Source organism: Notolabrus celidotus, chromosome 2, assembly GCF_009762535.1.
Source record: "Notolabrus celidotus isolate fNotCel1 chromosome 2, fNotCel1.pri, whole genome shotgun sequence".
Taxonomy (NCBI): Eukaryota; Metazoa; Chordata; class Actinopteri; order Labriformes; family Labridae; genus Notolabrus; species Notolabrus celidotus.
Window position 1 is genome coordinate 35,635,525 of NC_048273.1, and position 25,302 is coordinate 35,660,826.

Below are 25,302 nucleotides of genomic sequence, written 5' to 3' on the forward strand. Positions count from 1 at the left end.
ATCAGGGTCTTATACATACATGTCTTGGTGTTTTTGGTGCGAATAAACGTAAACAGGGAATAAGAAAAGGAAACAAATTACCAACAGGACTCCTACAGCTGAGAAACTTCAACAGAGTCAAATAAAAACTGAAGTTCTAAAAGTGGAATTTCTTATATTGTCTTGTCTTATATTACACACTCATTTTAATCTTATATGCAAAAGATATTAACTTGTGAATATAAGTTAATAGGTTGTGCACAATGTAGCTGTTTGTGGGCACAAGTTGCTACAGTTACGGAGTTCAATCAGAAACACTGGGGCCTGACTGTTGTATAGAACCCGGGTCACAGGGGCCTGACTGTTGTATAGAACCCGGGTCACAGGGGCATTGTTCATTGGGAGTGCATAAAACTGGAGATTGAATACAGCAGAGCTCATTTCAACTGAAATACCCCAGAGAGAGAGAGCGATAGAGAGATAGAGAGAGAGAAATACACACAACTACGAGAGATAAAACCTGAAGCTAGAGAGATCAGAGATCAGAGATAAAAGAAGAGACAGAAAACCAAAGTTACACCTGCTCATCTAAAACATGTCTGAACAGACACAGGTGAGTACTCGCTGCAGTCACTTCAGCTTGAAACTGTTTTTGAGTTCAAAGTTTAAAGAAAGAGATGTAGAGGTTTTAAGAGAAGGATGTCAATATGAAGCAGCAGGAGGGAGGAGGTTTAAGAGCAGGCTGGAGTCCAGACCTGATAAGTCTAGCTGAAGTGGTTTTTGATCAGGACCTGGTTTCATCAACCCTGTCCTTCACAGCTCAATCAGAAGCTGTGAATCCGATTTGAACTTCAGAGTCGGTGTATTTATGTTTATTATTTACATGTTTGTTAATGAACTGTTGAGTCAGAGAGAAGACGAATAAGGACATGGAAGAATATTTGAATATCTAATGTTTGACTAATGAATCAAATCCCTCTCTGTTGTAATTGTTGCACAATGAGTAGTTATTTAAACTCCATAAGAAGACTTTGAAAGTATTTCTCCTCCTCAGTAACTTAAACAATGTTTGTGGTTCCCCTGCAGATTTCTGATTTCAGTGAAAGGGATAAAAAACCAGAGAGCATGAAGGAAACCTTCATCCCTCCTGAGTTATCCACAAGCCTAGCTGAGATAATTGAAGAGCTGATGAACTGTGAGGATCTGTTCCAGGACAAAGACCTCACCTCCCGTCCCAGTTCTACTCTCAAAGACAAGAAGAGCTTATACTCTCTGTCTCAGAGTTCCCTGGACAAGGACCGCATGTCCATAGCCACCTCTGTGTGGTCATCTCCTGCCTCAGACATCTCTGAGAGGATCTCACATGACGTCCAATCAGAGGAGAGCAGGAGAGCGTCCTCCACCGGCATCAAGAAGGTGACTATAAGAAGCCGTCAGGACTGTGTCCCCTCAGCCTGCAGCACAGAGGGTTTAAACATCACTTTTTAAATATACTGTGTGATATATATGAGAGAAGTCAAATGTTTGGTTTTAAGGGTTAACACATGCATACCCACTGAAACAAGGAAATAAACATCTGAGATCAATTATAATTTACAATATTTCAGTTCATGTTAGAGCAAAGAATCAGAGCAGCCCTCCCCAAACTCAAAACACCTTACAAATCCATAACAGTAATACTAAATAAAATCCTGCATCTGCATCACTACTGAAGTGTTTCAGACCTGCAGGTGGAGAAAGTTTGAGAGCAAGTTGTAGAGAAGAGCTTTCATTACATTGTATCCTCTCTCTGATTCTCATAAATATAAGATCTCTAAGATGTTTGAGGTGTTTGACTGCATGTTACAAACTCCACAGGTTTTTCTTTAGTGTGTGATGATTGCAAAGATTTGAACCTTGCTCTGAATATTAAATGCAAATGTTTGTCTTTGTCCACCAGATGTCTGATTCCAGTCAAACTGAAGAAGAGGCAGACGATCTGATGAAGTGTGATGACCTCTTGGAAGATGAAGCCGCGGACTTGCGTCTTGATTTGTCTTCCATAAATGAGGAGCGCTCTCACACTCTATCTTGGGGTTCCCTCAGCTGGGACAGCAGGACCATGGTGAGAGGTTTATATTCAAGGCCCTCGGATGATGAACATCCATCACACCAGGAGGAAGCAGAGGCAGGAGAGGTCAAACAAACAGAACAAAGTGACCCTGCTCCTGCCAGCTCCAAGACCACCATCTCCACCAGGGGGAAGTTCTTCAGATGGATGAAGAAGAATAAAATCCACCCCGATGAAGTTGATGTCAGCACTGGACAGACCTCTATTGAAGAGGTGCCAAGAAGAGTCAGTGCTGAGACAAAGACAAAGAAGGGCAATGGTTTCATAAGATTCTTCAGAAGCATCTTCTCAAAGGTAAGGATACATTTATTAGCAGATTGTCTTGGGATCAATGAGGGCGATGGGCTGAAATGAGCCAGATGATATGAAGTGTGTTTTGATACAACTGTTCTAAATGTTTTTTATGTCTTCCCCATAAAGAATGAGAAGAAGCTGAAGCAGGATAAGATGGAGAATGGGCAGAAAAAGGCAGACATCAAAGTTCCTGTTGAGGAACAAGAAGTCCATCAAGAGGAGACAGAAGATGAGGTCCAATCTCCAAACGTTGGCAGATCAAGTCTCTCTTCTCTTCAGGAGGATAAAATCCCCTCACCTCAGAGCCAAACAACGGCTGGATCTGTGATCCAAGTGGAGGGTATAAGTTCTTCTCCAAGACCCTCATATGATGAAGATTCATCACACCAGGAGGAAGCAGAGGCAGGAGAGGTCAAACAACCAGAACAAAGTGACTCAGTGACCCCTGCCAGCTCCAAGACCACTATCTCCACCAGGGGGAGGCTCTTCAGATTGAAGACGAACAAAATCCACCCCGTTGAGGCGGATGTGAGCACTGGACAGAACATAAAGAACTCAGACTGTCCTCCAGAGACTTGCTCCTCTATCGAAGAGGACATAGGAGAAGTCAGTGCTGAGACAAAGATCAAGAAGGGCAATGGTTTCACAAGATTCTTCAGACGCATCTTCTCAAAGGTAAAGATGCATTTATTAGCAGATTGTCTGGGGGTTAATGAGGGCGATGGGCTGAAATGAGCCAGATGATATGAAGTGTGTTTTTTTATACAACTGTTCTAAATGTTTTTTATGTCTTCCCCATAAAGAAAAAGAAGAAGCTGAAGCAAGATGAGATGGAGAATGGGCAGAAAAAGACGCATGCAGAACAACATGTCACGCTGTCTTCATTCAGCTGGTGTGGAGCAGTGAGCTGAATCCCATAAACCCACCCATAACCCCCCCTCTTCCATTTCACTCCCTCCTCCGCAACTCTCTCCTTTTTCCAGTCACCCCGACCCTCCATTCCTCTCAGACTGTCTCTTTCTGCATATATCAATAAAAATATTGATATCCAAGCTCTGAAGGCTGCAGTTTTACACTTTCATGTACCAGGTTGTTACTAAAACAGTACAACACAATGTCTGAGGTAAAACAGCCCACAGTGGGGTGTGTCCTTTCTTCTGAGCAAATCTCATGATTCCTGTCCAAGTTAGAGATGTTGTGGTGTCAGGAAAACATAAAGGCAAAGAGTTTATTATCATCAGAGGTCAAGAGGTCAAAGAGATGACAGTTTTCACCATCATTTCATCTTTATTCATGTGTTTCAACTTTATTTCTCGGCTGCATTCTTTAGCTTTGCAGGGAAGGTGTTCTTTTTTTTAACACATCAATTTTATCTTGTTTTTTTTTTCCTTTTACATAACAAAAGAAAGAAAACACAAACACCAACATCATTCATTTATTCATTTATGGTTTATTTGTTACGGACAGATACATAGACAAACTGTGAACAGCCATCCCATGTAAGTATCATAGTATTTGTAGCGAATGCTAATTTACAACACCGTCCCTAGAAGGGTTTAAGATAAGATAAGATACTCCTTTATTCGTCCCACAACAAGGAAATTCATGGAGTTACAGCAGCAAACAAGAAGGTGTACAGTACAAGAATTTCAACAAGAATATATACAGAAAAGAAATGTCCATCTGAGACGACAGCTTGGCCACATTGGATTTTTAAGGGAGTAAAATATTAAAACAGTAATTTAAAATAAAAAAGAAAAGGTATTATAAGTACAGCATGATACAATAAAACACACATTTGGCAATGACAGAACATGCTGAAAAATTAGACATGAGTGCAGGTTTCTAGCTGAATGAACCAGGATTTGGTGACGGTCTTGAACCTGGTGAAGTTTGTAATGAGGTTTAAGTTATCAGGAAGAGAGTTCCAGGCTTTAACTCCTTTCACAGAGAGAGCTGTTTGAGAAAATGATGTTCTGCAGAATGAGACTTTACAGGCGCCACTTAAAGCTGCTCTGGTGGATCTGCTGCAGCCCTGTAGTCTCTTTATGTATTTGCAGAAAGGTTGAGGGGTAAGACCATTTAAACATTTGAACACAAACTTTGGATAATGCAAATCAATAAAATGACTAAAACGTTGTATGTAATTAAAATGTGACTAGTGGTTGTTAGTCTTTGTAATCTTCACAGTTCTAGAGAACTTCCTCAGTCATAAGATGTGTGCAGCATGTGTGTAAACTTTAAGTTTGCCTCATTATCATAGAATACAATAAGATGGAGGTCAACAATGTTTTCAGCAGTAAGAAGGAGGGGAGCAGCCACCATTCACACCTTCTATTCTAAAAAATAGAGTTTCCATTTTCCCACCTTGTAATGTACAAATCTCTTCTTAATCTCAGCAGGAAAGTCATATTCAGACAATTCTGTCCCATGGGTGGATCTGCCTGGAACCATTTATGAGTGATTCCTTTTTTAGCAGCAACAACAAATATTTTCAAGAGATATTGAGTGTCTCCTGTTATGTCATCTGGTGGGTCACCCAAATAAAGAGAAACAAAGTTAATAGAAATGACAATCCCAGAATCTGCTTCATGATACTCCAAAATATTTAACATTTAAAAATATGGTGGTGATCCGCCCCATCACTCCCCAATTTCTCCTCCTGTAGGGCTCCTAGATACAGAGTACCTTTCCAGTTTAGGAGTAATGAAATATCGTACAAGATTCTTCCAACCACATCACGCCAGTACATGGAACAAGAAGTGGAAAAGGCGTTTTTGCATATGTTTTCCCATTACTGTTCAGTTATTTTATCATTGGATTTGTTTTCCCATCTCTCTGTAATACAATGTGTGGTACTTCCTCTTCCCTCTCCAATCCCCTGGTGAGAAGGTGTTCTTTAAACATATAAACAAGATAAGATAAGATATTACTTTATTAGTCCCAAAGCGGGGAAATTTAAAGTGTTACAGCAGCAGAGTAGACAGTGCAAAACAGTATAAAGTAAACAAAAGCATATATAGCAATTATTAAAAGTTATTAGCAATTAAAATTAAAGAAGTAAAATAAGCATATCTCACAAACATATATACAAAACTAAATAATCAAATTTACAAATATTTACAAAACCAGTGATGCAGTGAAAAATGTGCACAGACTTGTAAGGTTAAAAACAATATACAGTACTGAGGAGATGGGTAGAGAAAAAAGTACTGCACATGTAAGAAGAGAGGGATGAAGCAGTTATTGCACGTTAATAAATAGACGGGGGGATATTGCACCTGAGTCCGTTTTGGTGAGGTTATTGTTATTGATTATAAGTCTGACCACTGCAGGAAGAAAAGACCTGTGGTATCTCTCCATGAGACACTGCGGGTGAAGAAGTCTGTCACTGAACAAGCTTCCCACTGTTGTTATGGTCTCCTGCAGGGGATGTGACGTGTTGTCCATCAGAGAAGACAACTTGGCTGTCATCCTCCTGTCAGCCACCACCAGGGGTGGAATGGGACAAAAATTTGGCCCTGGACTTTTTGTTCCAGACTGGCCAACTACAATCCGCGCGCAGATACTGTGCCAACTCGCGCCATTGATGTACACACAAACATGCAAGCCCTTAATAACACCACTATACTAAACAATATCCCTTTATATTCTGGAGCCTTGAATAAATAAATGATAACTATACAGTGCAAAGCCATACATCAGAAAACTTTCTTCCATTTGGGGTTCTTTGTTATTTGTTGAGGGTGATGGTTTAAAAATTGCTGAAGGGTGTCTGGGTTGGGACAGGTGAAATAATTTATGGGTGGGCTCACTGGGCTGCTGGGCTCTCTGGGGAGATCATCTCCACAGGCTGCATGCTGCCTATCACAAATCTGACATGAAAAGTAGAGGAATAGTCTGGAATAGGTGAAGTTTGAACAAGATTCCATGCAAAAAATGAGTCTGCATGCAATCAGAACTGTGGCTAGTTGACTAAAGTATAGAAAACAATAATATAATGATCTGAAAAATGGACCAACACTTAGAAGTTTATTTTAACAGACAGTACAGCTCAACATAATGTACCTATTGACCATATATCTGCATAATATGTGCAGATGTTTTATTGTAACAGTTAATCAGTGTTTTATTAATTTAGCTACTGTATATAATGTGAAACTGTTGAAAGGACAATAAACCATAACAACTGACTGAAAAATATGTAAAGCATACATATATAGCATATATTATTCAAGTTGTTAGATCAATGTCCTTCATGAACCAAATTGGACTGTGTGCACTAAAAAGGTGCATGTTGACACTTAAACTCTGGGGACCTGATTTGGGAGATTTCATTATAGGTTGAAATGATCAAAAACTCTGAAAATAGCAGATCTACATACTCAGAACACATCACATTGCAACATGTGAGTTGTAAGCTTGTAGATGTGCAACTTTGTGTGAAAGTATATGAGATGAAAGTATAAAACAGGGCTTAAGTGGTTAATAAAATAGTATATGAATATAGTTATTGTTTTCAGATCCTTTAGATAACTAGATTTAGTTGTAACACACCAGAGTGATCTATTTCTTATGTCAAGTAAAGTTCATAGACAGTTCTAACCATTCTGAAGCATCTATTTGAGTTAATGTTTATTCACACCATGCTGGAAGGCACACCAGCTTACTTACCACAGTGTCACCACCTCCTTCACATGTGAGGAGGAGAGTCTATTTTATCTGTGGGGGGGCTAAAGCAGCCGTGTTGGTGCTGCTGGTCCCCACCAGGCCGGCTGCAGCAAACATTTCTGTCATTTGTTAAACTTTTGACAGCCTGTGCCTCTAGAGATTTCCTTTTCTTTTCTCTTAGCCTCTCAGCGTCACCTTTTCGTTTTTTTACTCATAGTCTCCATTTTTTTCTCTATCTCGCTCTGTCTCTCTATCGCCTGCTCATCAAGATGATTAGATGAGGGGGGCTCCTGGGCCTCTGTAGCCTCTCATAGGGCCATTAAGCCAGGTATACTTGACAGACAAGCCACTAGGCCAATCAATCATCAGGTCATCTCTCCGTTGCTTTTAGTCTGCAGCTGAGCATAGTGTTTATTTTGTTTTGTCTGCAGCCTGCGTGTTGCCTTGGTAACTACGGTAACTCCCCCTTACAGGATACAGGCCCAGCACATTTCCCCGGGCCGGCCTGTGAGAGTTACCGTAGTGTCCAAGGCAAGGTGCAGCAAGATAAACCAGAACTCCCTATGTTTGCCTCCCCTTTGCGTCGTATTTACGGTATGCCAGCCGACAATCATTCAGTCCACACCTGTGGGAAGGACACCGGACAGACACTGGGTTCACCTCTCTTTTGGCTCTGTAGAGACAAAACTGTGTGTTAGAAAGGTGTGTCTTACATTACTTGTGGATTTAGGAATAGCCACTGCAGCTTCCTTCTCATTGTGGCTCACACCTTTTTTTCTCTCAAAGACACACACTTGTGGTGCTGCTTTCCTTCAGCACCACTGTCTTTAACCTGTGCATGGGGCTACTTTCTGCAGCATCATGCTCCTGGAACTGAGAGTGAGGCACATTGTTGCCTCTCTCCCTGACCTGCAGGTCAGGATTGCCACTCTCGTTCTCCTGATTGTTGAGGTCAGTGTGTTTCGAATGGACACAACTTAATATTTGGTCAGAAATCATAAACATATATTTGTAAACTCGAAAATTTGACATACTGTGTGTACAAAAGTGTTTTCTTATATCTGCAAAGAGCCCTGATGGTGATGATAAATGATCTTGTTTGATAGGGCTGTTTTTTCTTCTGCTGGCCTACTGACATGGCGTGCATCAGTCTACCAGTGTGTGTGAGACCTGTGTGAAGCCATTGCAATTTAATTACCTGCAATTATCTTATTTATGATTTATTCAATCATTCATTTCCCCTGTTCTGCATGTGAAGGGTAGTGTACAGAAATGACCAGAACATGGAGGAGGGATGAGGACAGATAAGATACCATTAGGGAGTCCTACAAGCTAGACTCCTAGGACAACCCTAACACACTCATAAATGATGTTCTAACTGTGTCATCTTGGTTTCCTGTACTGGAATATCTCTAACAGAAGGCACAGGTATAGCCTTTTTAAGTTACAGGGACCTACATTAATGTATCGTGGAGCTGGAGGAAGTTGTGGCTTGTTTAACTTCATATCAGTTGTTTTACATTTCCATGTGAAACAGTATCAGATCCAGAGGTGTGAACCCCACATTTAAAATAGCAAGCTGTACTTATAACATATAGAGCATCAAGCAAATTGTGATTATACAATTAATTTTAATTGGTTAATCTGAAGACAAGAGAAATCCTCTCTGTCCCCAAAGTTCAACATGAAATCATGAGCAGCACCAAAGGCATAACATGAATCTGTAAATATTGTGGTTTCTTTGTCCTTGGTTTGAGTACAGGCCAGATAAGATCATACAACTCTGCTGCTTGAGCTGAGGTGCCAGTAGGCAGAGCTCAGGTCTCAATCAGTTCTCAGTCAATCACTGTAGCATAGCCAGCCAGATGTATTTTCTCAGATGGTTGTGACGATGAATTTGGAGAACGTGTCTGTATGAGCTCTGGCCTAGGGGATGTGCTGGTTTCAAATACAAATTAAAACCATGATCATTGATAAGCTCTATGTGGAGGAGTGCTGTTGAATTAAAAGGCAGAAGTGAGCGCTTTAATGTTACATGTAGGCTAGACAAAATGGTCACGTCATATCCTGATCTTCCCACAGCTACTGTTGTTTGTTAGGTGACTAATGCTTTCAATCACTCAATCTTTATTTATGTAGCACCAAATCACAACAAATGTTCTCCAGACACTTTAAAACAGAGCAGGTCTAGACCGTACTCTATGTTCTATTATTCAAATATTTTTAAACACAGTCATTGGCCAGTACTACAAGGCTGATTTCTTACGTATCATAACAACCATGGCCACTGACCTCAGAAAACCAGACATACCAAGGATCCTTTTTTGTTTGTTTGTTTTTGTTTTTCTTCAGAAGAAAACTCTTCCTTTAAAAACATGTGAATACAGGGAGCAGGGACAGCTGCGTGTAGACATCATGAGAAGTGAAATGCAGGCAGTCTCTGAGTCCTTCAAAGCTGCAGGAGGCCTTTAGTCCAGAACAAGACAGGTGATATAGCCTACTCTGTAGAAGCCCTCCATACAACACAGTCCACTTCAGGGTACTCAAAATCCAGTGCCAACCGTACTTTGTCATTCCAAAATCAGAAAGTTCTTACTTTTTTTTCTTACTTTTCTTACAGGTTGGTAACCTCAGGCTGACAGTACCTCAACCAAAGAGGCTCTGTGACCACACTCATCCACGTATCATGAGCAAGACTTCCTGAGAAGGCGAAGCACAAATAAATCCAGAGCATACTGCAACAGAGAGTTCAAACCCGTCAAGTGTACGTCTTGTAAATCCAGTCCAACAGATGAATTTTATTGACAAGCCTTGACTAACGAGTCCAGGTCAGCAGACGGCCTTTGAATATGAAAGCAAACATACACTGGCTATCTGGATGCAAAGGAAATAGGAAAAACTAAACATGCCTCAATGAGCATCAGCATCCATCTCTGTCTAGTATGGGAACTGCTCTGCGGCTTACAGGAAGGCACTGCAGTGAGTGATCAAATCTGCTCAAAGAACTACAAACAGCAGCCTCCCTTCCCTGGAGGACATATATGTCAGCAGGTGCAGAGGCAGGGCGTCGCACATCATGGAGGACCCTACCCATCCAGCACATGGACTGTTCACCCCCCTCCCCTCAGGCAGAAGGCTGCGCAGCCTAAAAGCCAGAACAACAAGGCTAAGGTGTAGCTTCTTTCCAGAAGCTGTGAGACTTGTGAACTCCCTTTAGGTCTGTTCTCTGCACTTTACCGCTGTGACTGCATGCACACATTACTGCACTTTCTCGCTGGTTTTAAACTACGTTTTATATTTACTCACTGTAGGCTTGAGGTTATGTATTTATTTCTTTATTTGTAGAGTCTACTTCATGTTTTTAAATGTGACTGAATGACAATAAAATGAATCTTGAACCTTGAACCTTGACTGTATAGTACTGGTAATATTGGGCAGTGAAGCCAAGATGGAATTTACATCAGGCACAATCAAAGACCAAAATACAATGACATTATCTACACTATTATATAGTTTGTGGGGGGTTATAACCATTAGTAACCCGTTCTTTAAGAAGGCAAAATAAGAGTGATATACAGTCTAGAAGTTTGAACCAACACACTTTGATTAAAGAGGGAGGGATTAACCCTTTCAACACCAATAATAGGTTTTATATGGATCAGACTTTCTTAATCATATATTATTATATGCAATATTATCATAACCTTTTTTGGTTTAGTATTAGTTTGAATTTCACAATATGAGGCAAACCAGATGTCACAAATCATTGATTTTTTTTTTTTTTTTTTTACATTTTTTGTTTTGTTATAGGGACTTCAAAACGCTTAGATAGGTGTCCAAACTGCTGAAACAAAAGAATTAATATGTAAAATCAGAGGCTCTGTCAATTGTAAAATAAATATTTCATCCCCAAGGTTGTTATGGTTTAAGTCTGAGCAGCTGATAAAGCCTGTCTCACAGAAAGCATTGTTGAACCAGTTCACTCACATGTTTGGGTTCAAACCAGCTGTAACAGCCAGAGTGATATTTAGAGGAGCCTCAGTGTTCCTAAAACTTTTTATTTATTTATTTTCAGACAGTTTGACTGCTAAAGCACACCCTTACAGACACACATACTGATTGCTCACATGTCAGCTGATAAATGCAACATCAAGTTATTTACACTCCTCTGTTTGATTAATGGCAACTATGCAACAGCAATACAGTACAGGCCTCATACAGACATCAATGAAACACACTAAAGATGATAAATCAGCAACTTTTGCACGTGTGCCATCTCAAATGTGTCAACATTAACTTGGGAAGGTCCAGTAATAAACACAACTTTTAACAAACTGCAAACATTGAACTGCTTGAAAGGCTCTCTCACAGTAATTCTTAAATAAAGCTCACTACAATGAATCAAAGCAAGTAATTCACACAAAAATCTTTTCCCATCAAATTCTACAGCAACATTGTCTTCAGTGGAAACTGGCTCTGATATAGGAGAGCCTGAAACACCTACAGTGTGGATCATTTAGGATGCCGGGTGTTGGGGTACACTCTTGTAAATTTAAATCTTAACATCATCATCTTTAATTGACATAATTAATCTTTCAAAAGGACAAGTATAAAATCGTATTGTTAATATTTGCTTATTGACTGTTCTTCTTCTACATGGCCTCCCTTTGCTCAGTTTAGAGAGGCCCCTCCTAAAGAGGAGGGGGGGAAATATGGCACATTTTTTATATGTATCAGTAAGTTATTTATGTATTGCTATGTTTGAAGATAAACTGACTAAGAAAGTATTACTTTAGGAAAATGACTACAATTACATGTGCATGTTCTTACATACTCCTCAGCTTTGTGATTCAGCCACTCATTCATAGGTATGGTCATGGGCCACTGCCCGTCTGGTGAATGTGGAAACTTGAAAATGCTCTCGCACATTGGCCATTCAGCAGCATATGTGAGGCTCAAAAGCATCTCTACATCAGGTATTAAGAAGTGGTAAAAGTGACAGGTGCGTTTTAACCAAACTAAGAAGGCTTCAGGACTAGAGATTGGATTAGGGGCACACTGTTTTATGTCTCTGACCTCAGATGGAGTCCAGGCCCTGAAAACTGCTACTCGTCCTATAGACTTCTTAGGAGTATCTAATCTAGATGTTTTGTATCTATCTGGTGGATTAGCTATGTTTCTAAGTCCATCTGTCTGATTGTGTCTCTCCTCAGGTAGCAGACTGTAGTCTGCTGCATTTTCATGTGTATCTTGAGTACCAGTGATATGTGAGGCTTCAGCGAGTGCATACCTCTCTACTCTTACTTTGTAACTTTTCATGATTATGGCTACTGCATGCAAAAGTATGTAATCAGCACTGTGTATAGATATCAACTCAGATTTGTCATTAAGGAAAGTCTTCAACTCATCCAACAACCATTCACAACGCCTCTCTTCACCATTCTCTCCACACCTCTTACAGGCCACGTCAGACCACACTTTCACACAGATCTACACACATGTACTTGTAATCCCACTCTGGATCACCTCTCAGTGGTTTAATATTAGCAGTAGCTAACTCAATCTTCTTTGACTCAAATGACCTGAGATGTAGCCATCTTTGTTTTATCCATTTACCTAGGAGTGGTGAGAAAGTGACCACTCACTGCTCTTCTCACAATGCCCTCAGGTGTGTCTGTGAGGAATGATGGATCCTACTATGTTGTCGAGTCAACTGTATGTGAATTCAATGTAGTATTTGAGGAGGTTTTAACAGAAAGTCATGCACATTTATCATTAGCATGTGTGTGTTTATTCTTATCTTTATCATGTTGAGGTCTATTAGCTGTTGTGGACTGATGATTACACATCTTACAATAAACAATGAACATATAACACAATAGCAACACAAACCAGGAAAAACACACAGCAAACACAAAACATTTAATAAACACTTCAACTGCATTCAGAGTCTCTTCTGAATTCAAGGCAATTTGAACCATTTCATTTGAGTTCAGATGCTGTTCATTTATGTGGCCGGTTATGTTTGATCCACTTTCTCTCTCTCTCTTAGTGTACGTATGTAACTTAATGTACTGTACATAGTAAGTAGTGTTGGGACTTATTATTTATTTAGATAGGAGGGATTATACCAAAAATCAACCCCCTTTGGTGCTCTGAAGTTCGTGTCATTGCAGAGTCTTATTGTTCCCCCCGGACACAGAATCACAACTGGTCTTGTCTTAATGAGATGAACCCTTTAATCATTCGATTCACCTCAGAACTTTTCCCAAGGGTTAAGACTCACAGATTGAATATTTTCTGTGTCGAGTCGCAGCCCGAAGCTGGCTCAGACCTCTTGACTACCCCCGCAGGGTGCCCAATGCCCAACATCTAAACAAATTGTAGATCCCATTTTAACTTTATTCCATAACGCCTTAACTTATAAATGTCAACATACAGCAATTATCAATTCACTACTGTCACTATGTGTCAAGTTTAGAATTCTAAACCCCTATTACAGTTTCTTTGAGATCTTGTCAGACTCAGACATGGTAATAGCAAATAAAAGTTTGCACTTACCAGTCTCTGTCGTTAAGATTCTCGTTTGTGACGCCTATTTGTGATGGAATTCATAAATAAACTGGACACTGGACACAGAAGACTCAGGAGACTCTGACGGCTTACGTTGAAATAGTTTATGTAGAAGTTGATCAAGGAGAAATAACATAACAGTACACAGGCAGGGAAGTGCAGTACAATGACAAGTCAGTTCTGTCAGACAAATCCCCAGGCATGTACCTATATTCCCCCAAAGACGACACTATAGTTAGATAACCATATTTGGACAATAGAGCTGTGCTCTAGTCTGGAGACAGTAAGTTGGTCACAACACACAGATAAAGACAGGAACAGGGGGAGAGACCTTGATTACTACACTGACCCTGTCTCGTCTATCCCCTCCGTAGCCACAGCTGACATAAAAGAAGTTACTCTGTCCCTAACACTTAGACTGGAAGAATACAAGAGTTAAACATTCTTACATACATATATATAAGACTATGAAAATTCCATGTCACCGAAAACATTCAAACTCCACACACAGAAAGGTTCCTTTAAGGCCGGGGATTCAAACCAGGAACCTTCTCACATTGAGGCAACAGAGCTAACCTATGGAGGAAAGAAGCAGTGACTTTATGGATGCATGTCTGCTTAGGGCTACAAATACTAGCAAACAAGGAAGAACAAAACAAGCTATTCAAAGTTAAACCTCAAACTCTTCACCTGTGGAGTATCAAGTTGTGATAAAATGTTGTCAGTTTAATTTATGAAGTAAAACCACATTTTTGGACAGGTTCTACTAACTATTAAACACTTGAAGATGGTCACGTCTTCTAAAATGATCTATATATTACCACTCTAAGGTATTGATTATGACATAAGATGCACCCACTCATGCTCTCCTTATGTTAGACTTTAAAAATACAACTTAAAGATCCTTTTGAGCATTAACAGTAAGTTTGATCAACCCTCCCTGACCCAGTAATCCATACACAGTCCTGAATAGGTCTGAAAACTCAGTCCAGAAAGAGCAGTAATCCAGCAGCACTACATCTGTACTCTTTGTTTGTCTGTCCTATTGTTCCCTGTAAGGCAGTGCTTCATCCTGTAACTGCAGTGATGTAGGTGACAGAATATTCTCTCTGTGTTAGAGCACTTTGATAGCATTTCACGTCGTGAGTAGAGGTTATTTTGTGAATAATTTCACTTTCTATGGCATGTAGCACGATACGCCATTAAAATTAACAGATGTCTATGAGTCATCTGCAAGTGTAAATATGATCAATAATAAATGTTTCTTATGACTTTGTGTCGAGTGTGCAGCTGTCAATGAATAATGAATTAGCTTGTTATTGATCTGAGGAGAGAGGTCGCATGTTGGATCAGAGGGGTCTTTTCTTTTCTCTGCTCTATCTTGGCGCCAAAGAAACGAACAACGTGACCATTACAGAGAGAAAGAGGATAACAAACCTGACTGTGGATGTTCTTCAGACCACCAGAGGGCACTGACTGTCTCTTCTGTTACTGTCTGTGGGCCTTCAGACTGCTGCACAGCAGGAGGCTCAGTGTGACTCAGAACATGCACCAGATGTTTCAGAGGTTTTACACAGCAGGAGTTTTGCTTAGTAACACATGTATAACATATTGTATAACATCAGAGACGGTCATATATGTATGTTTACGTTCATTTATCAGGCCTTCCTGTGGGAATTGGAATTGGTTACAGATTTAGAGCCACTCAGTTCATGTTGAGCTGATTTAAGATAAGATATTCCTTTATTCATCCCACAACGGGGACATTTTAAGTGTTACAGCAGCAACTTAGAGAGTGCAAAACAGTATAAAGAAAACAAGAGCATATAAAAAGCAATTATTAAAAAGTTAGTAGCAATTAAAATTAAGCAAAGTTTATAGTGTTTCTATCTTTGAATGAAATGCTGGTTTGATGTTTGTGGGGTTTGGGAGGGGCGACCATGCATTTTTCTAGTTATATATTGATTTTTAAGTTATATTTTGGGGCTTTGACACCTTGAGAGGACAGGACAGTTGATAGAGGAGGAAACTTGGACTGAGCGGGGGATTGATGTGCAGGAAAGAGGCAGCAGACTGGAATTGAACCAGGGCCGGCCGCTTTTTGGGCTCACAACTTAACCATTAGGCCAAGCCTGCACCCCACCATGTATTTTTGACCCCTTGTTGCTAGCTTTTCCACCTGTACTTGCATTCCTTTTTTTTTTTCATTCAACAGAGAGAAAAGAGAAAGAGCTCAAAGTGAAAGAGGTGAAGCAGGGACCACTCAGCCACCCCCAGGCCCTGAAAAGCCCCAGAAACCACCAGATCGAAGCAGGCCCCCCACCCCACCCTTTTCCTTTTGATTTTTAATTGTGTGTATTTCACATATATACAGATCAACTGTCTCATTACTGGGAGAACTGGGAGTGCGTGGACAGAATTAGCAAAAGACGGCTAAGGAAATGTCAGACGAAGCAGTTAAAACTAGTCAGTGGATCTGGTTGAGGAGGAATAACATCAGTTGAAGGTTAAAACAGAAATAGGAAAATACTCAGTAGGGGGGAGGTAGAGCACACTGCCTAACCAGGCAGGTATGAGTTCTAGCCTAGACCAGCTCCTCATCTTGGCTCTGCCTCCCCTGTCTTCTAACACCTGGCTACAGACGCCTCTTGTTGTGTGTTAGGTGGTGGGTGCTGCTCAGGGCCAGGTGGTGGAGTAGGTAGTATCAGTGGGTTGGGTTATAGGGGTGTTCTGCTGGTGGATATGATGGACAGCAGGAGCTGGCATGGAGGGGGGTCGCTCTGGGACGTCAGCGTTAGTGAAGTGAGGAGCCCACTTGATAACCCCAGTGATATGCTGGTTTTGCTCCCCATCTGACTTTCTATCTCAGGCTTTAGGGGACATCAGGAGTCATGAAGTAGGCAACTAGACATATCAGTAGAGGGCATAGTGGGGTGGGATTCTGCACTGAGCACTCTTCCCTTCTTTCTTTGTGTTTAACTCACATTGTGCTTATATCACATATTTCTTTAAATTTGCTCGTCAACACAACAACATTAAGCGAGGTCGAGCTTGCAGAAATAACTTATTGTCTGGTCCATCGTGTGAAGGAGTCGTGTGCACACATGATACACATTAGAAACGAGAATCAGGGTCTTATACATACATGTCTTGGTGTTTTTGGTGCGAAAAAACGTAAACAGGGAATAAGAAAAGGAAACAGATTACCAACAGGACTCCTACAGCTGAGAAACTTCAACAGACTCAAATAAAAACTGAAGTTCTAAAAGTGGAATTTCTTAAATTGCCTTGTCTTATATTACACACTCATTTTAATCCTATGTGCAAAAGATATTAACTTGTGAACATAAGTTAAAAGGTTGTGCACATTGTAGCTGTTTGTGGGCACAAGTTGCTACAGCTACAGAGTTCAATCACAACACTGGGGCCTGACTGTTGTATAGAACCCGGGTCACAGGGGCCTGACTGTTGTATAGAACCCGGGTCACAGGGGCATTGTTCATTGGGAGTGCATAAAACTGGAGATTGAATACAGCAGAGCTCATTTCAACTGAAATACACCAGAGAGAGAGAGAGAGATAGAGAGAGAGCGATAGAGAGAGAGAAATATACACAACTACGAGAGATAAAACCTGAAGCTAGAGAGATCAGAGATCAGAGATTGAAGAAGAGACAGAAAACCAAAGTTACACCTGCTCATCTAAAACATGTCTGAACAGACACAGGTGAGTACTCGCTGCAGTCACTTCAGCTTGAAACTGTTTTTGAGTTCAAAGTTTAAAGAAAGAGATGTAGAGGTTTTAAGAGAAGGATGTCAATATGAAGCAGCAGGAGGGAGGAGGTTTAAGAGCAGGCTGGAGTCCAGACCTGATAAGTCTAGGTGAAGTGGTTTTGATCAGGACCTGGTTTCATCAGCCCTGTCCTTCACAGCTCAATCAGAAGCTGTGAATCCGATTTGAACTTCAGAGTCGGTGTATTTATGTTTATTATTTACATGTTTGTTAATGAACTGTTGAGTCAGAGAGAAGACGAATAAGGACATGGAAGAATATTTGAATATCTAATGTTTGACTAATGAATCAAATCCCTCTCTGTTGTAACTGTTGCACAATGAGTAGTTATTTAAACTCCATAAGAAGACTTTGAAAGTATTTCTCCTCCTCAGTAACTTAAACAATGTTTGTGGTTCCCCTGCAGATTTCTGATTTCAGTGAAAGGGATGAAAAACCAGAGAGCATGAAGGAAACCTTCATCCCTCCTGAGTTATCCACAAGCCTAGCTGAGATAATTGAAGACCTGATGAACTGTGAGGATCTGTTCCAGGACAAAGACCTCACCTCCCGTCCCAGTTCTACTCTCAAAGACAAGAAGAGCTTATACTCTCTGTCTCAGAGTTCCCTGGACAAGGACCGCATGTCCATAGCCACCTCTGTGTGGTCATCTCCTGCCTCAGACATCTCTGAGAGGATCTCACATGACGTCCAATCAGAGGAGAGCAGGAGAGCGTCCTCCACCGGCATCAAGAAGGTGACTATAAGAAGCCGTCAGGACTGTGTCCCCTCAGCCTGCAGCACAGAGGGTTTAAACATCACTTTTTAAATATACTGTGTGATATATATGAGAGAAGTCAAATGTTTGGTTTTAAGGGTTAACACATGCATACCCACTGAAACAAGGAAATAAACATCTGAGATCAATTATAATTTACAATATTTCAGTTCATGTTAGAGCAAAGAATCAGAGCAGCCCTCCCCAAACTTAAAACACCTTACAAATCCATAACAGTAATACAAAATAAAATCCTGCATCTGCATCACTACTGAAGTGTTTCAGACCTGCAGGTGGAGAAAGTTTGAGAGCAAGTTGTAGAGAAGAGCTTTCATTACATTGTATCCTCTCTCTGATTCTCATAAATATAAGATCTCTAAGATGTTTGAGGTGTTTGACTGCATGTTACAAACTCCACAGGTTTTTCTTTAGTGTGTGATGATTGCAAAGATTTGAACCTTGCTCTGAATATTAAATGCAAATGTTTGTCTTTGTCCACCAGATGTCTGATTCCAGTCAAACTGAAGAAGAGGCAGACGATCTGATGAAGTGTGATGACCTCTTGGAAGATGAAGCCACGGACTTGCGTCTTGATTTGTCTTCCATAAATGAGGAGCGCTCTCACACTCTATCTTGGGGTTCCCTCAGCTGGGACAGCAGGACCATGGTGAGAGGTTTATATTCAAGACCCTCGGATGATGAACATCCATCACACCAGGAGGAAGCAGAGGCAGGAGAGGTCAAACAAACAGATCAAAGTGACCCTGCTCCTGCCAGCTCCAAGACCACCATCTCCACCAGGGGGAAGTTCTTCAGATGGATGAAGAAGAATAAAATCCACCCCGATGAAGTTGATGTCAGCACTGGACAGACCTCTATTGAAGAGGTGCCAAGAAAAGTCAGTGCTGAGACAAAGACAAAGAAGGGCAATGGTTTCATAGGATTCTTCAGAAGCATCTTCTCAAAGGTAAAGATGCATTTATTAGCAGATTGTCTGGGGATCAATGAGGGCAATGGGCTGAAATGAGCCAGATGATATGAAGTGTGTTTTTTGATACAACTGTTCTAAATGTTTTTTATGTCTTCCCCATAAAGAATAAGAAGAAGCTGAAGCAGGATAAGATGGAGAATGGGCAGAAAAAGGCAGCCATCAAAGTTCCTGTTGAGGAACAAGAAGTCCATCAAGAGGAGACAGAAGATAAAGTCCAATCTCCAAACGTTGGCAGATCAAGTCCCTCTTCACTTCAGGAGGATAAAATCCCCTCACCTCAGAGCCAAACAACGGCTGGATCTGTGATCCAAGTGGAGGTGATAAGTTCTTCTCCAAGACCCTCATATGACAAAGATTTATCACACCAGGAGGAAGCAGAGGCAGGAGAGGTCAAACAACCAGAACAAAGTGACTCAGTGACCCCTGCCAGCTCCAAGACCACTATCTCCACCAGGGGGAGGCTCTTCAGATTGAAGACAAACAAAATCCACCCTGTTGAGGCTGATGTGAGCACTGGACAGAACATGAAGATCTCAGACTGTCCTCCAGAGACTTGCTCCTCTATTGAAGAGGACATAGGAGAAGTCAGTGCTGAGACAAAGATGAAGAAGGGCAATGGATTCATAGGATTCTTCAGACGCATCTTCTCAAAGGTAAAGATGCATTTATTAGTAGATTGTCTGGGGATCAATGAGGGCAATGGGCTGAAATGAGCCAGATGATATGAAGTGTGTTTTTTGATACAACTGTTCTAAATGTTTTTATGTCTTCCCCATAAAGAACGAGAAGAAGCTGAAGCAGGATAAGATGGAGAATGAGCAAAAAAAGACGCATGCAGAACAACATGTCACACTGTCTTCATTCAGCTGGTGTGGAGCAGTGAGCTGAATCCCATGAACCCACCCATAACCCCCCCCCCCCCCCTTCCATTTCACTCCCTCCTTCGCAACTCTCTCCTTTTTCCAGTCACCCCGACCCTCCATTCCTCTCAGACTGTCTCTTTCTGCATATATCAATAAAAATATTGATATCCAAGCTCTGAAGGTTGCAGTTTTACACTTTCATGTACCAGGTTGTTACTAAAACAGTACAACACAATGTCTGAGGTAAAACAGCCCACAGTGGGGTGTGTCGTTTCTTCTGAGCAAATCTCATGATTCCTGTCCAAGTTAGAGATGTTGTGGTGTCAGGAAAACATAAAGGCTAAGAGTTTATTATCACCAGAGGTCAAGAGGTCAAAGAGATGACAGTTTTCACCATCATTTCATCTTTATTCATGTGTTTCAACTTTATTTCTCGGCTGCATTCTTTAGCTTTGCAGAGAAGGTGTTCTTTTTTTTAACACATAAATTTTATCTTGTTTTTTTTCCTTTTACATAACAAAAGAAAGAAAACACAAACATCATTTATTTATTCATTTATGGTTTATTTGTTCGGGACAGATACATAGACAAACTGTGAACAGCCATCCCATGCAAGTATCATAATATTTGTAGCAAATGCTAATTTACAACACCGTCCCTAGAAGGGTTTAGGATAAGATAAGCTACTCCTTTATTCGTCCCCCAACAGGGAAATTCATGGAGTTACAGCAGCAAACAAGAAGGTGTACAGTACAAGAATTTCAACAAGAATATATATAGAAAAGAAATGTCCATCAGAGATGACAGCTTGGCCACATTTGATTTTTAAGGGAGTAAAATATTAAAACAGTAATTTAAAATGAAAAAGAAAAGGTATTCACTAAAATAAAAGTTATTAGCAATTAAAATTAAAGAAGTAAAATAAGCATATCTCACGAACTTATATACACAACTAAATAATTCAATTTACAAATATTTATAAAACCAGCGATGCAGTGAAAAATGTGCACAGACTTGTAAGGTTAAAAACAATATACAGAACTGACAAGATGGGTAGAGAAAAAAAGTACTGCACATTTAACAAACTGCAAACATTGAACTGCTTGAAAGGCTCTCTCACAGTAATTCTTAAATAAAGCTCACTACAATGAATCAAAGCAAGTAATTCACACAAATATCTTTTCAAATTCCACAGCAACATTGTCTTCAGTGGAAACTGGCTCTGATATAGGAGTGCCTGAAACACCTACAGTGTGGATCATTTAGGATGCTGGGTGTTGGGGTATACTCTTGTAAATTTAAATCTTAACATCATCATCTTTAATTGACATAATTAATCTTTCAAAAGGACAAGTATAAAATCTTATTGTTAATATTTGCTTATTGACTGTGGATTTGATTCTTCTTCTACATGGCCTCCCTTTGCTCAGTTTAGAGAGGCCCCTCCTCAAGAGGAGGGGGGGGAAATATGGCACATTTTTTATATGTCGCTATGTTTGAAGATAAACTGACTAAGAAAGTCTTACTTTAGGAAAATTACTACAATTACGTGTGCATGTTCTTACATACTTCTCAGCTTTGTGATTCAGCCACTCATTCATAGGTATGGTCATGGGCCACTGCCCGTCTGGTGAATGTGGAAACTTGAAAATGCTCTCACACATTGGCCATTCAGCAGCATATGTGAGGCTCAAAAGCATCTCTACATCAGGCATTAAGCAGTGGTAATAGTGGCAGATGTGTTTTAACCAAACTAAGAAGGCTTCAGGACTAGAGATTCGATTAGGGGCACACTGTTTTATGTCTCTGACCTCAGATGGAGTCCAGGCCCTGAAAACTGCTACTCGTCCTATAGCGTTTATAGGAGTATCAAATCTAGATGTTTTGTATCTATCTGGTGGATTAGCTATGTTTCTAAGTCCATCTGTCTGATTGTGTCTCTCCTCAGGGAGCAGACTGTAGTCTGCTGCATTTTCATGTGTCTCTTGAGTACCAGTGATATGTGAGGCATCAGTGAGTGCATACCTCTCTACTCTTACTTTGTAACTTTTCATGATTATGGCTGCTGCATGCAAAAGTATGGAATCAGCGCTGTGTATAGATATCAACTCAGATTTGTCATGAAGGAAAGTCTTCAACTCATCCAACAACCATTCACAACGCCTCTCTTCACCATTCTCTCCACACCTCTTACAGGCCACGTCAGACCACACTTTCACACAGATCTACACACATGTACTTGTAATCCCACTCTGGATCACCTCTCAGTGGTTTAATATTAGCAGTACCTAACTCAATCTTCTTTGACTCAAATGACCTGAGATGTGGCCATCTTTGTTTTATCCATTTACCTAGGAGTGGTGAGAAAGTGACCACTCACTGCTCTTCTCACAATGCCCGCAGGCGTGTCTGTGAGGAATGATTGATCCTACTATGTTGTCGAGTCAATTGTATGTGAATTCAATGTAGTATTTGAGGTGGTTTTAACAGAAAGTCATGCACATTTATCATTAGCATGTGTGTGTTTATTCTTATCTTTGTCATGTTGTGGTCTATTAGCTGTTGTGGACTGATGATTAGACATCTTGCAATAAACAATGAACATATAACACAATAGCAACACAAACCAGGAAAAACACACAGCAAACACAAAACATTTAATAAACACTTCAACTGCATTCAGAGTCTCTTCTGAATTCAAGGCAATTTGAACCATTTCATTTGAGTTCAGATGCTGTTCATTTATGTGGCCGGTTATGTTTGATCCACTTTTTCTCTCTCTCTTAGTGTACGTATGTAACTTAATGTACTGTTCTTAGTAAGTAGTGTTGGGACTTATTATTTATTTAGATAGGAGGGATTATACCAAAAATCGACCCCCTTTGGTGCTCTGAAGTTTGTGTCATTGCAAAGTCTTAATGTCCCCCCGGACACAGAATCACAACTGGTCTTGTCTTAACGAGATTAACCCTTTAATCATTCGATTCACCTCAGAACTTTTCCCAAGGGTTAAGACTCACAGATTGAATATTTTCTGTGTCGAGTCGCAGCCCGAAGCTGGCTCAGACCTCTGGACTACCCCCACAGGGTGCCCAATGCCCAACATCTAAACAAATTGTAGATCCCATTTTAACTTTATTCCATAACACCTTAACTTATAAATGTCAACATACAGCAATTATCAATTCACTACTGTCACTATGTGTCAAGTTTAGAATTCTAAACCCCTATTACAGTTTCTTTGAGATCTTGTCAGACTCAGACATGGTGATAGCAAATAAAAGTTTGCACAGGGGGAGAGACCTTGATTACTACACTGACACTGTCTCATCTATCCCTTCCGTAGCCACAGCTGACATAGAAGAAGTTACTCTGACCCTGACACTTAGACTGGAAGAATACAAGAGTTAAACATTCTTACATACAAGACTATGAAAATTCCACGACACCGAGAACATTCAAACTCCACGCAAAGAAAGGTTCCTTTAAGGCCGGGGATTCAAACCAGGAACCTTCTCACAATGAGGCAACAGCACTAACCTATGGAGGAAAGAAGCAGTGACTTTATGGATGGACACCCCTGGCTTAGGGCTTCAAATACTAGCAAACAAGGAAAAACAAAACAAGCTATTCAAAGTTAAACCTCAAACTCTTCACCTGTGGAGTATCAAGTTGTGATAAAATGTTGTCAGTTTAATTTATGAAGTAAAACCACATTTTTGGACAGGTTCTACTAACTGTTAAACACTTGAAGATGGTCACACCTTCTAAAATGATCTATATATTACCACTCTAAGGTATTGATTATGACATAAGATGCACCCACTCATGCTCTCCTTATGTTAGACTTTAAAAATACAACTTAAAGAGCCTTTTGAGCATTAACAGTAAGTTTGATCACCCCTCCTCTACTCAGTAATCTGAGAAAGAGGACAACAAACCTGACTGTGGATGTTCTTCAGACCACCAGAGGGCACTGACTGTCTCTTCTGTTATTGTCTGTGGGCCTTCAGACTGCTGCAGAGCAGGAGGCTCAGTGTGACTCAGAACATGCACCAGATGGTTCAGAGGTTTTATACAGCGTGGGTTTTGCTTAGTAACACATGTATAACACATTGTATAACATCAGAGACGGTCATATATGTATGTTTACGTTCATTTATCAGGCCTTCCTGTGGGAATGGGATTTGGTCACAGATTTAGAGCCACTCAGTTCATGTTGAGGTGACTTTGTGTTTGCATCCTTGAATGAGATGCAGGTTTGATGTTTGGGGGGTAAGGGGGGGCATACATTTTTCTAGTCATATATTGTTTTTAAGTTATATTTTTGGGGCTTGAGGAGGAAACTTGAAGAAAGCAGGGGGTTTACACGTGGGAAAGAGGACACAGACTGGACTGGAACCAGGGCCGTCCACTATATGGGTGCACAACTTAACCATTAGGCCAAGCCTGCGCCCCACCATGTGTTTCTGACCCCTGGTTGCTAGCTTTTCCACCTGTACTAGCATTCCTTTTTTTTTCATTCAACAGAGAGAAAAGAGAAAGAGCTCAAATGTGAAAGAGGTGAAGCAGGGACCACTCAGCCACCCCCAGGCCCTGAAAAGCCCCAGAAATCCCCATATCGAAGCAGATCCCCCCACCCCACCCTTTTCCTTTTCATTTATAATTGTGTGTATTTCATATACATACAGATCAACTGTCTCATTACTGGGAGAACTGGGAGTGCGTGGACAGAAATAGCAAAAGACAGCTAAGGAAATGTCAGACGAAGCAGTTAAAACTAGTCAGTGGATCTGGTTGAGGAGGAATAACATCAGGTGAAGGCCAAAACAGAAATAGGAAAATACTCAGTAGGGGGGAGGTAGAGCACACTGCCTAACCAGGCAAGTATGAGTTCTAGCCTAGACCAGCTCCTCATCTTGGCTCTGCTTCCCCTGTCTTCTAACACCTGGCTACAGACGCCTCTTGTTGTGTGTTGGGTGGTGGGTGCTGCTCGGGGCCAGGTGGTGGAGTAGGTAGTATCAGTGGGTTGGGTTATAGAGGTGTTCTGCTGGTGGATATATTGGACAGTGGGAGCTGGCATGGAGGGGGGTCGCTCTGGGACGTCAGAGTTAGTGAAGTGAGGAGCCCACTTGATAACCCTAGTGCTATGCTGGTTTTGCTCCCCATCTGACTTTCTATCTCAGGCTTTAGGGGACATCATGAGTCGTGTGCACACATGATACACATTAGAAACCAGAATCAGGGTCTTATACATACATGTCTTGGTGTTT

General features: G+C 40.8%; 2 protein-coding genes across 2 annotated transcripts; both read left to right on the forward strand.

Annotated features, from left to right (window-relative positions):
* The first annotated feature begins 400 nt into the window (after positions 1-400).
* LOC117825011 lies at positions 401-3,435 on the forward strand. The gene is made up of 5 exons (XM_034700592.1): positions 401-592; positions 1,066-1,395; positions 1,919-2,383; positions 2,510-3,058; positions 3,187-3,435. The coding sequence occupies exons 1-5, from the start codon at positions 575-577 to the stop codon at positions 3,292-3,294; spliced, it is 1,470 nt and encodes a 489-aa protein (XP_034556483.1). The 5' UTR covers positions 401-574; the 3' UTR covers positions 3,295-3,435.
* A 13,593-nt stretch (positions 3,436-17,028) lies between these two features.
* On the forward strand, positions 17,029-20,181 carry LOC117825004. Its single transcript, XM_034700578.1, has 5 exons — positions 17,029-17,352; positions 17,825-18,154; positions 18,678-19,142; positions 19,271-19,819; positions 19,947-20,181. The coding sequence occupies exons 1-5, from the start codon at positions 17,335-17,337 to the stop codon at positions 20,052-20,054; spliced, it is 1,470 nt and encodes a 489-aa protein (XP_034556469.1). The 5' UTR covers positions 17,029-17,334; the 3' UTR covers positions 20,055-20,181.
* The last annotated feature ends 5,121 nt before the right edge of the window (positions 20,182-25,302 follow it).

Excerpts from the sequence above, each read along its gene's own strand:
- LOC117825011 (XM_034700592.1), top strand. Across the intron at positions 2,384-2,509 it reads TCAGAAGCATCTTCTCAAAG|AATGAGAAGAAGCTGAAGCA; the intron begins GTAAGGATACAT and ends TTCCCCATAAAG. Across the intron at positions 3,059-3,186 it reads TCAGACGCATCTTCTCAAAG|AAAAAGAAGAAGCTGAAGCA; the intron begins GTAAAGATGCAT and ends TTCCCCATAAAG.
- LOC117825004 (XM_034700578.1), top strand. Across the intron at positions 19,143-19,270 it reads TCAGAAGCATCTTCTCAAAG|AATAAGAAGAAGCTGAAGCA; the intron begins GTAAAGATGCAT and ends TTCCCCATAAAG. Across the intron at positions 19,820-19,946 it reads TCAGACGCATCTTCTCAAAG|AACGAGAAGAAGCTGAAGCA; the intron begins GTAAAGATGCAT and ends TTCCCCATAAAG.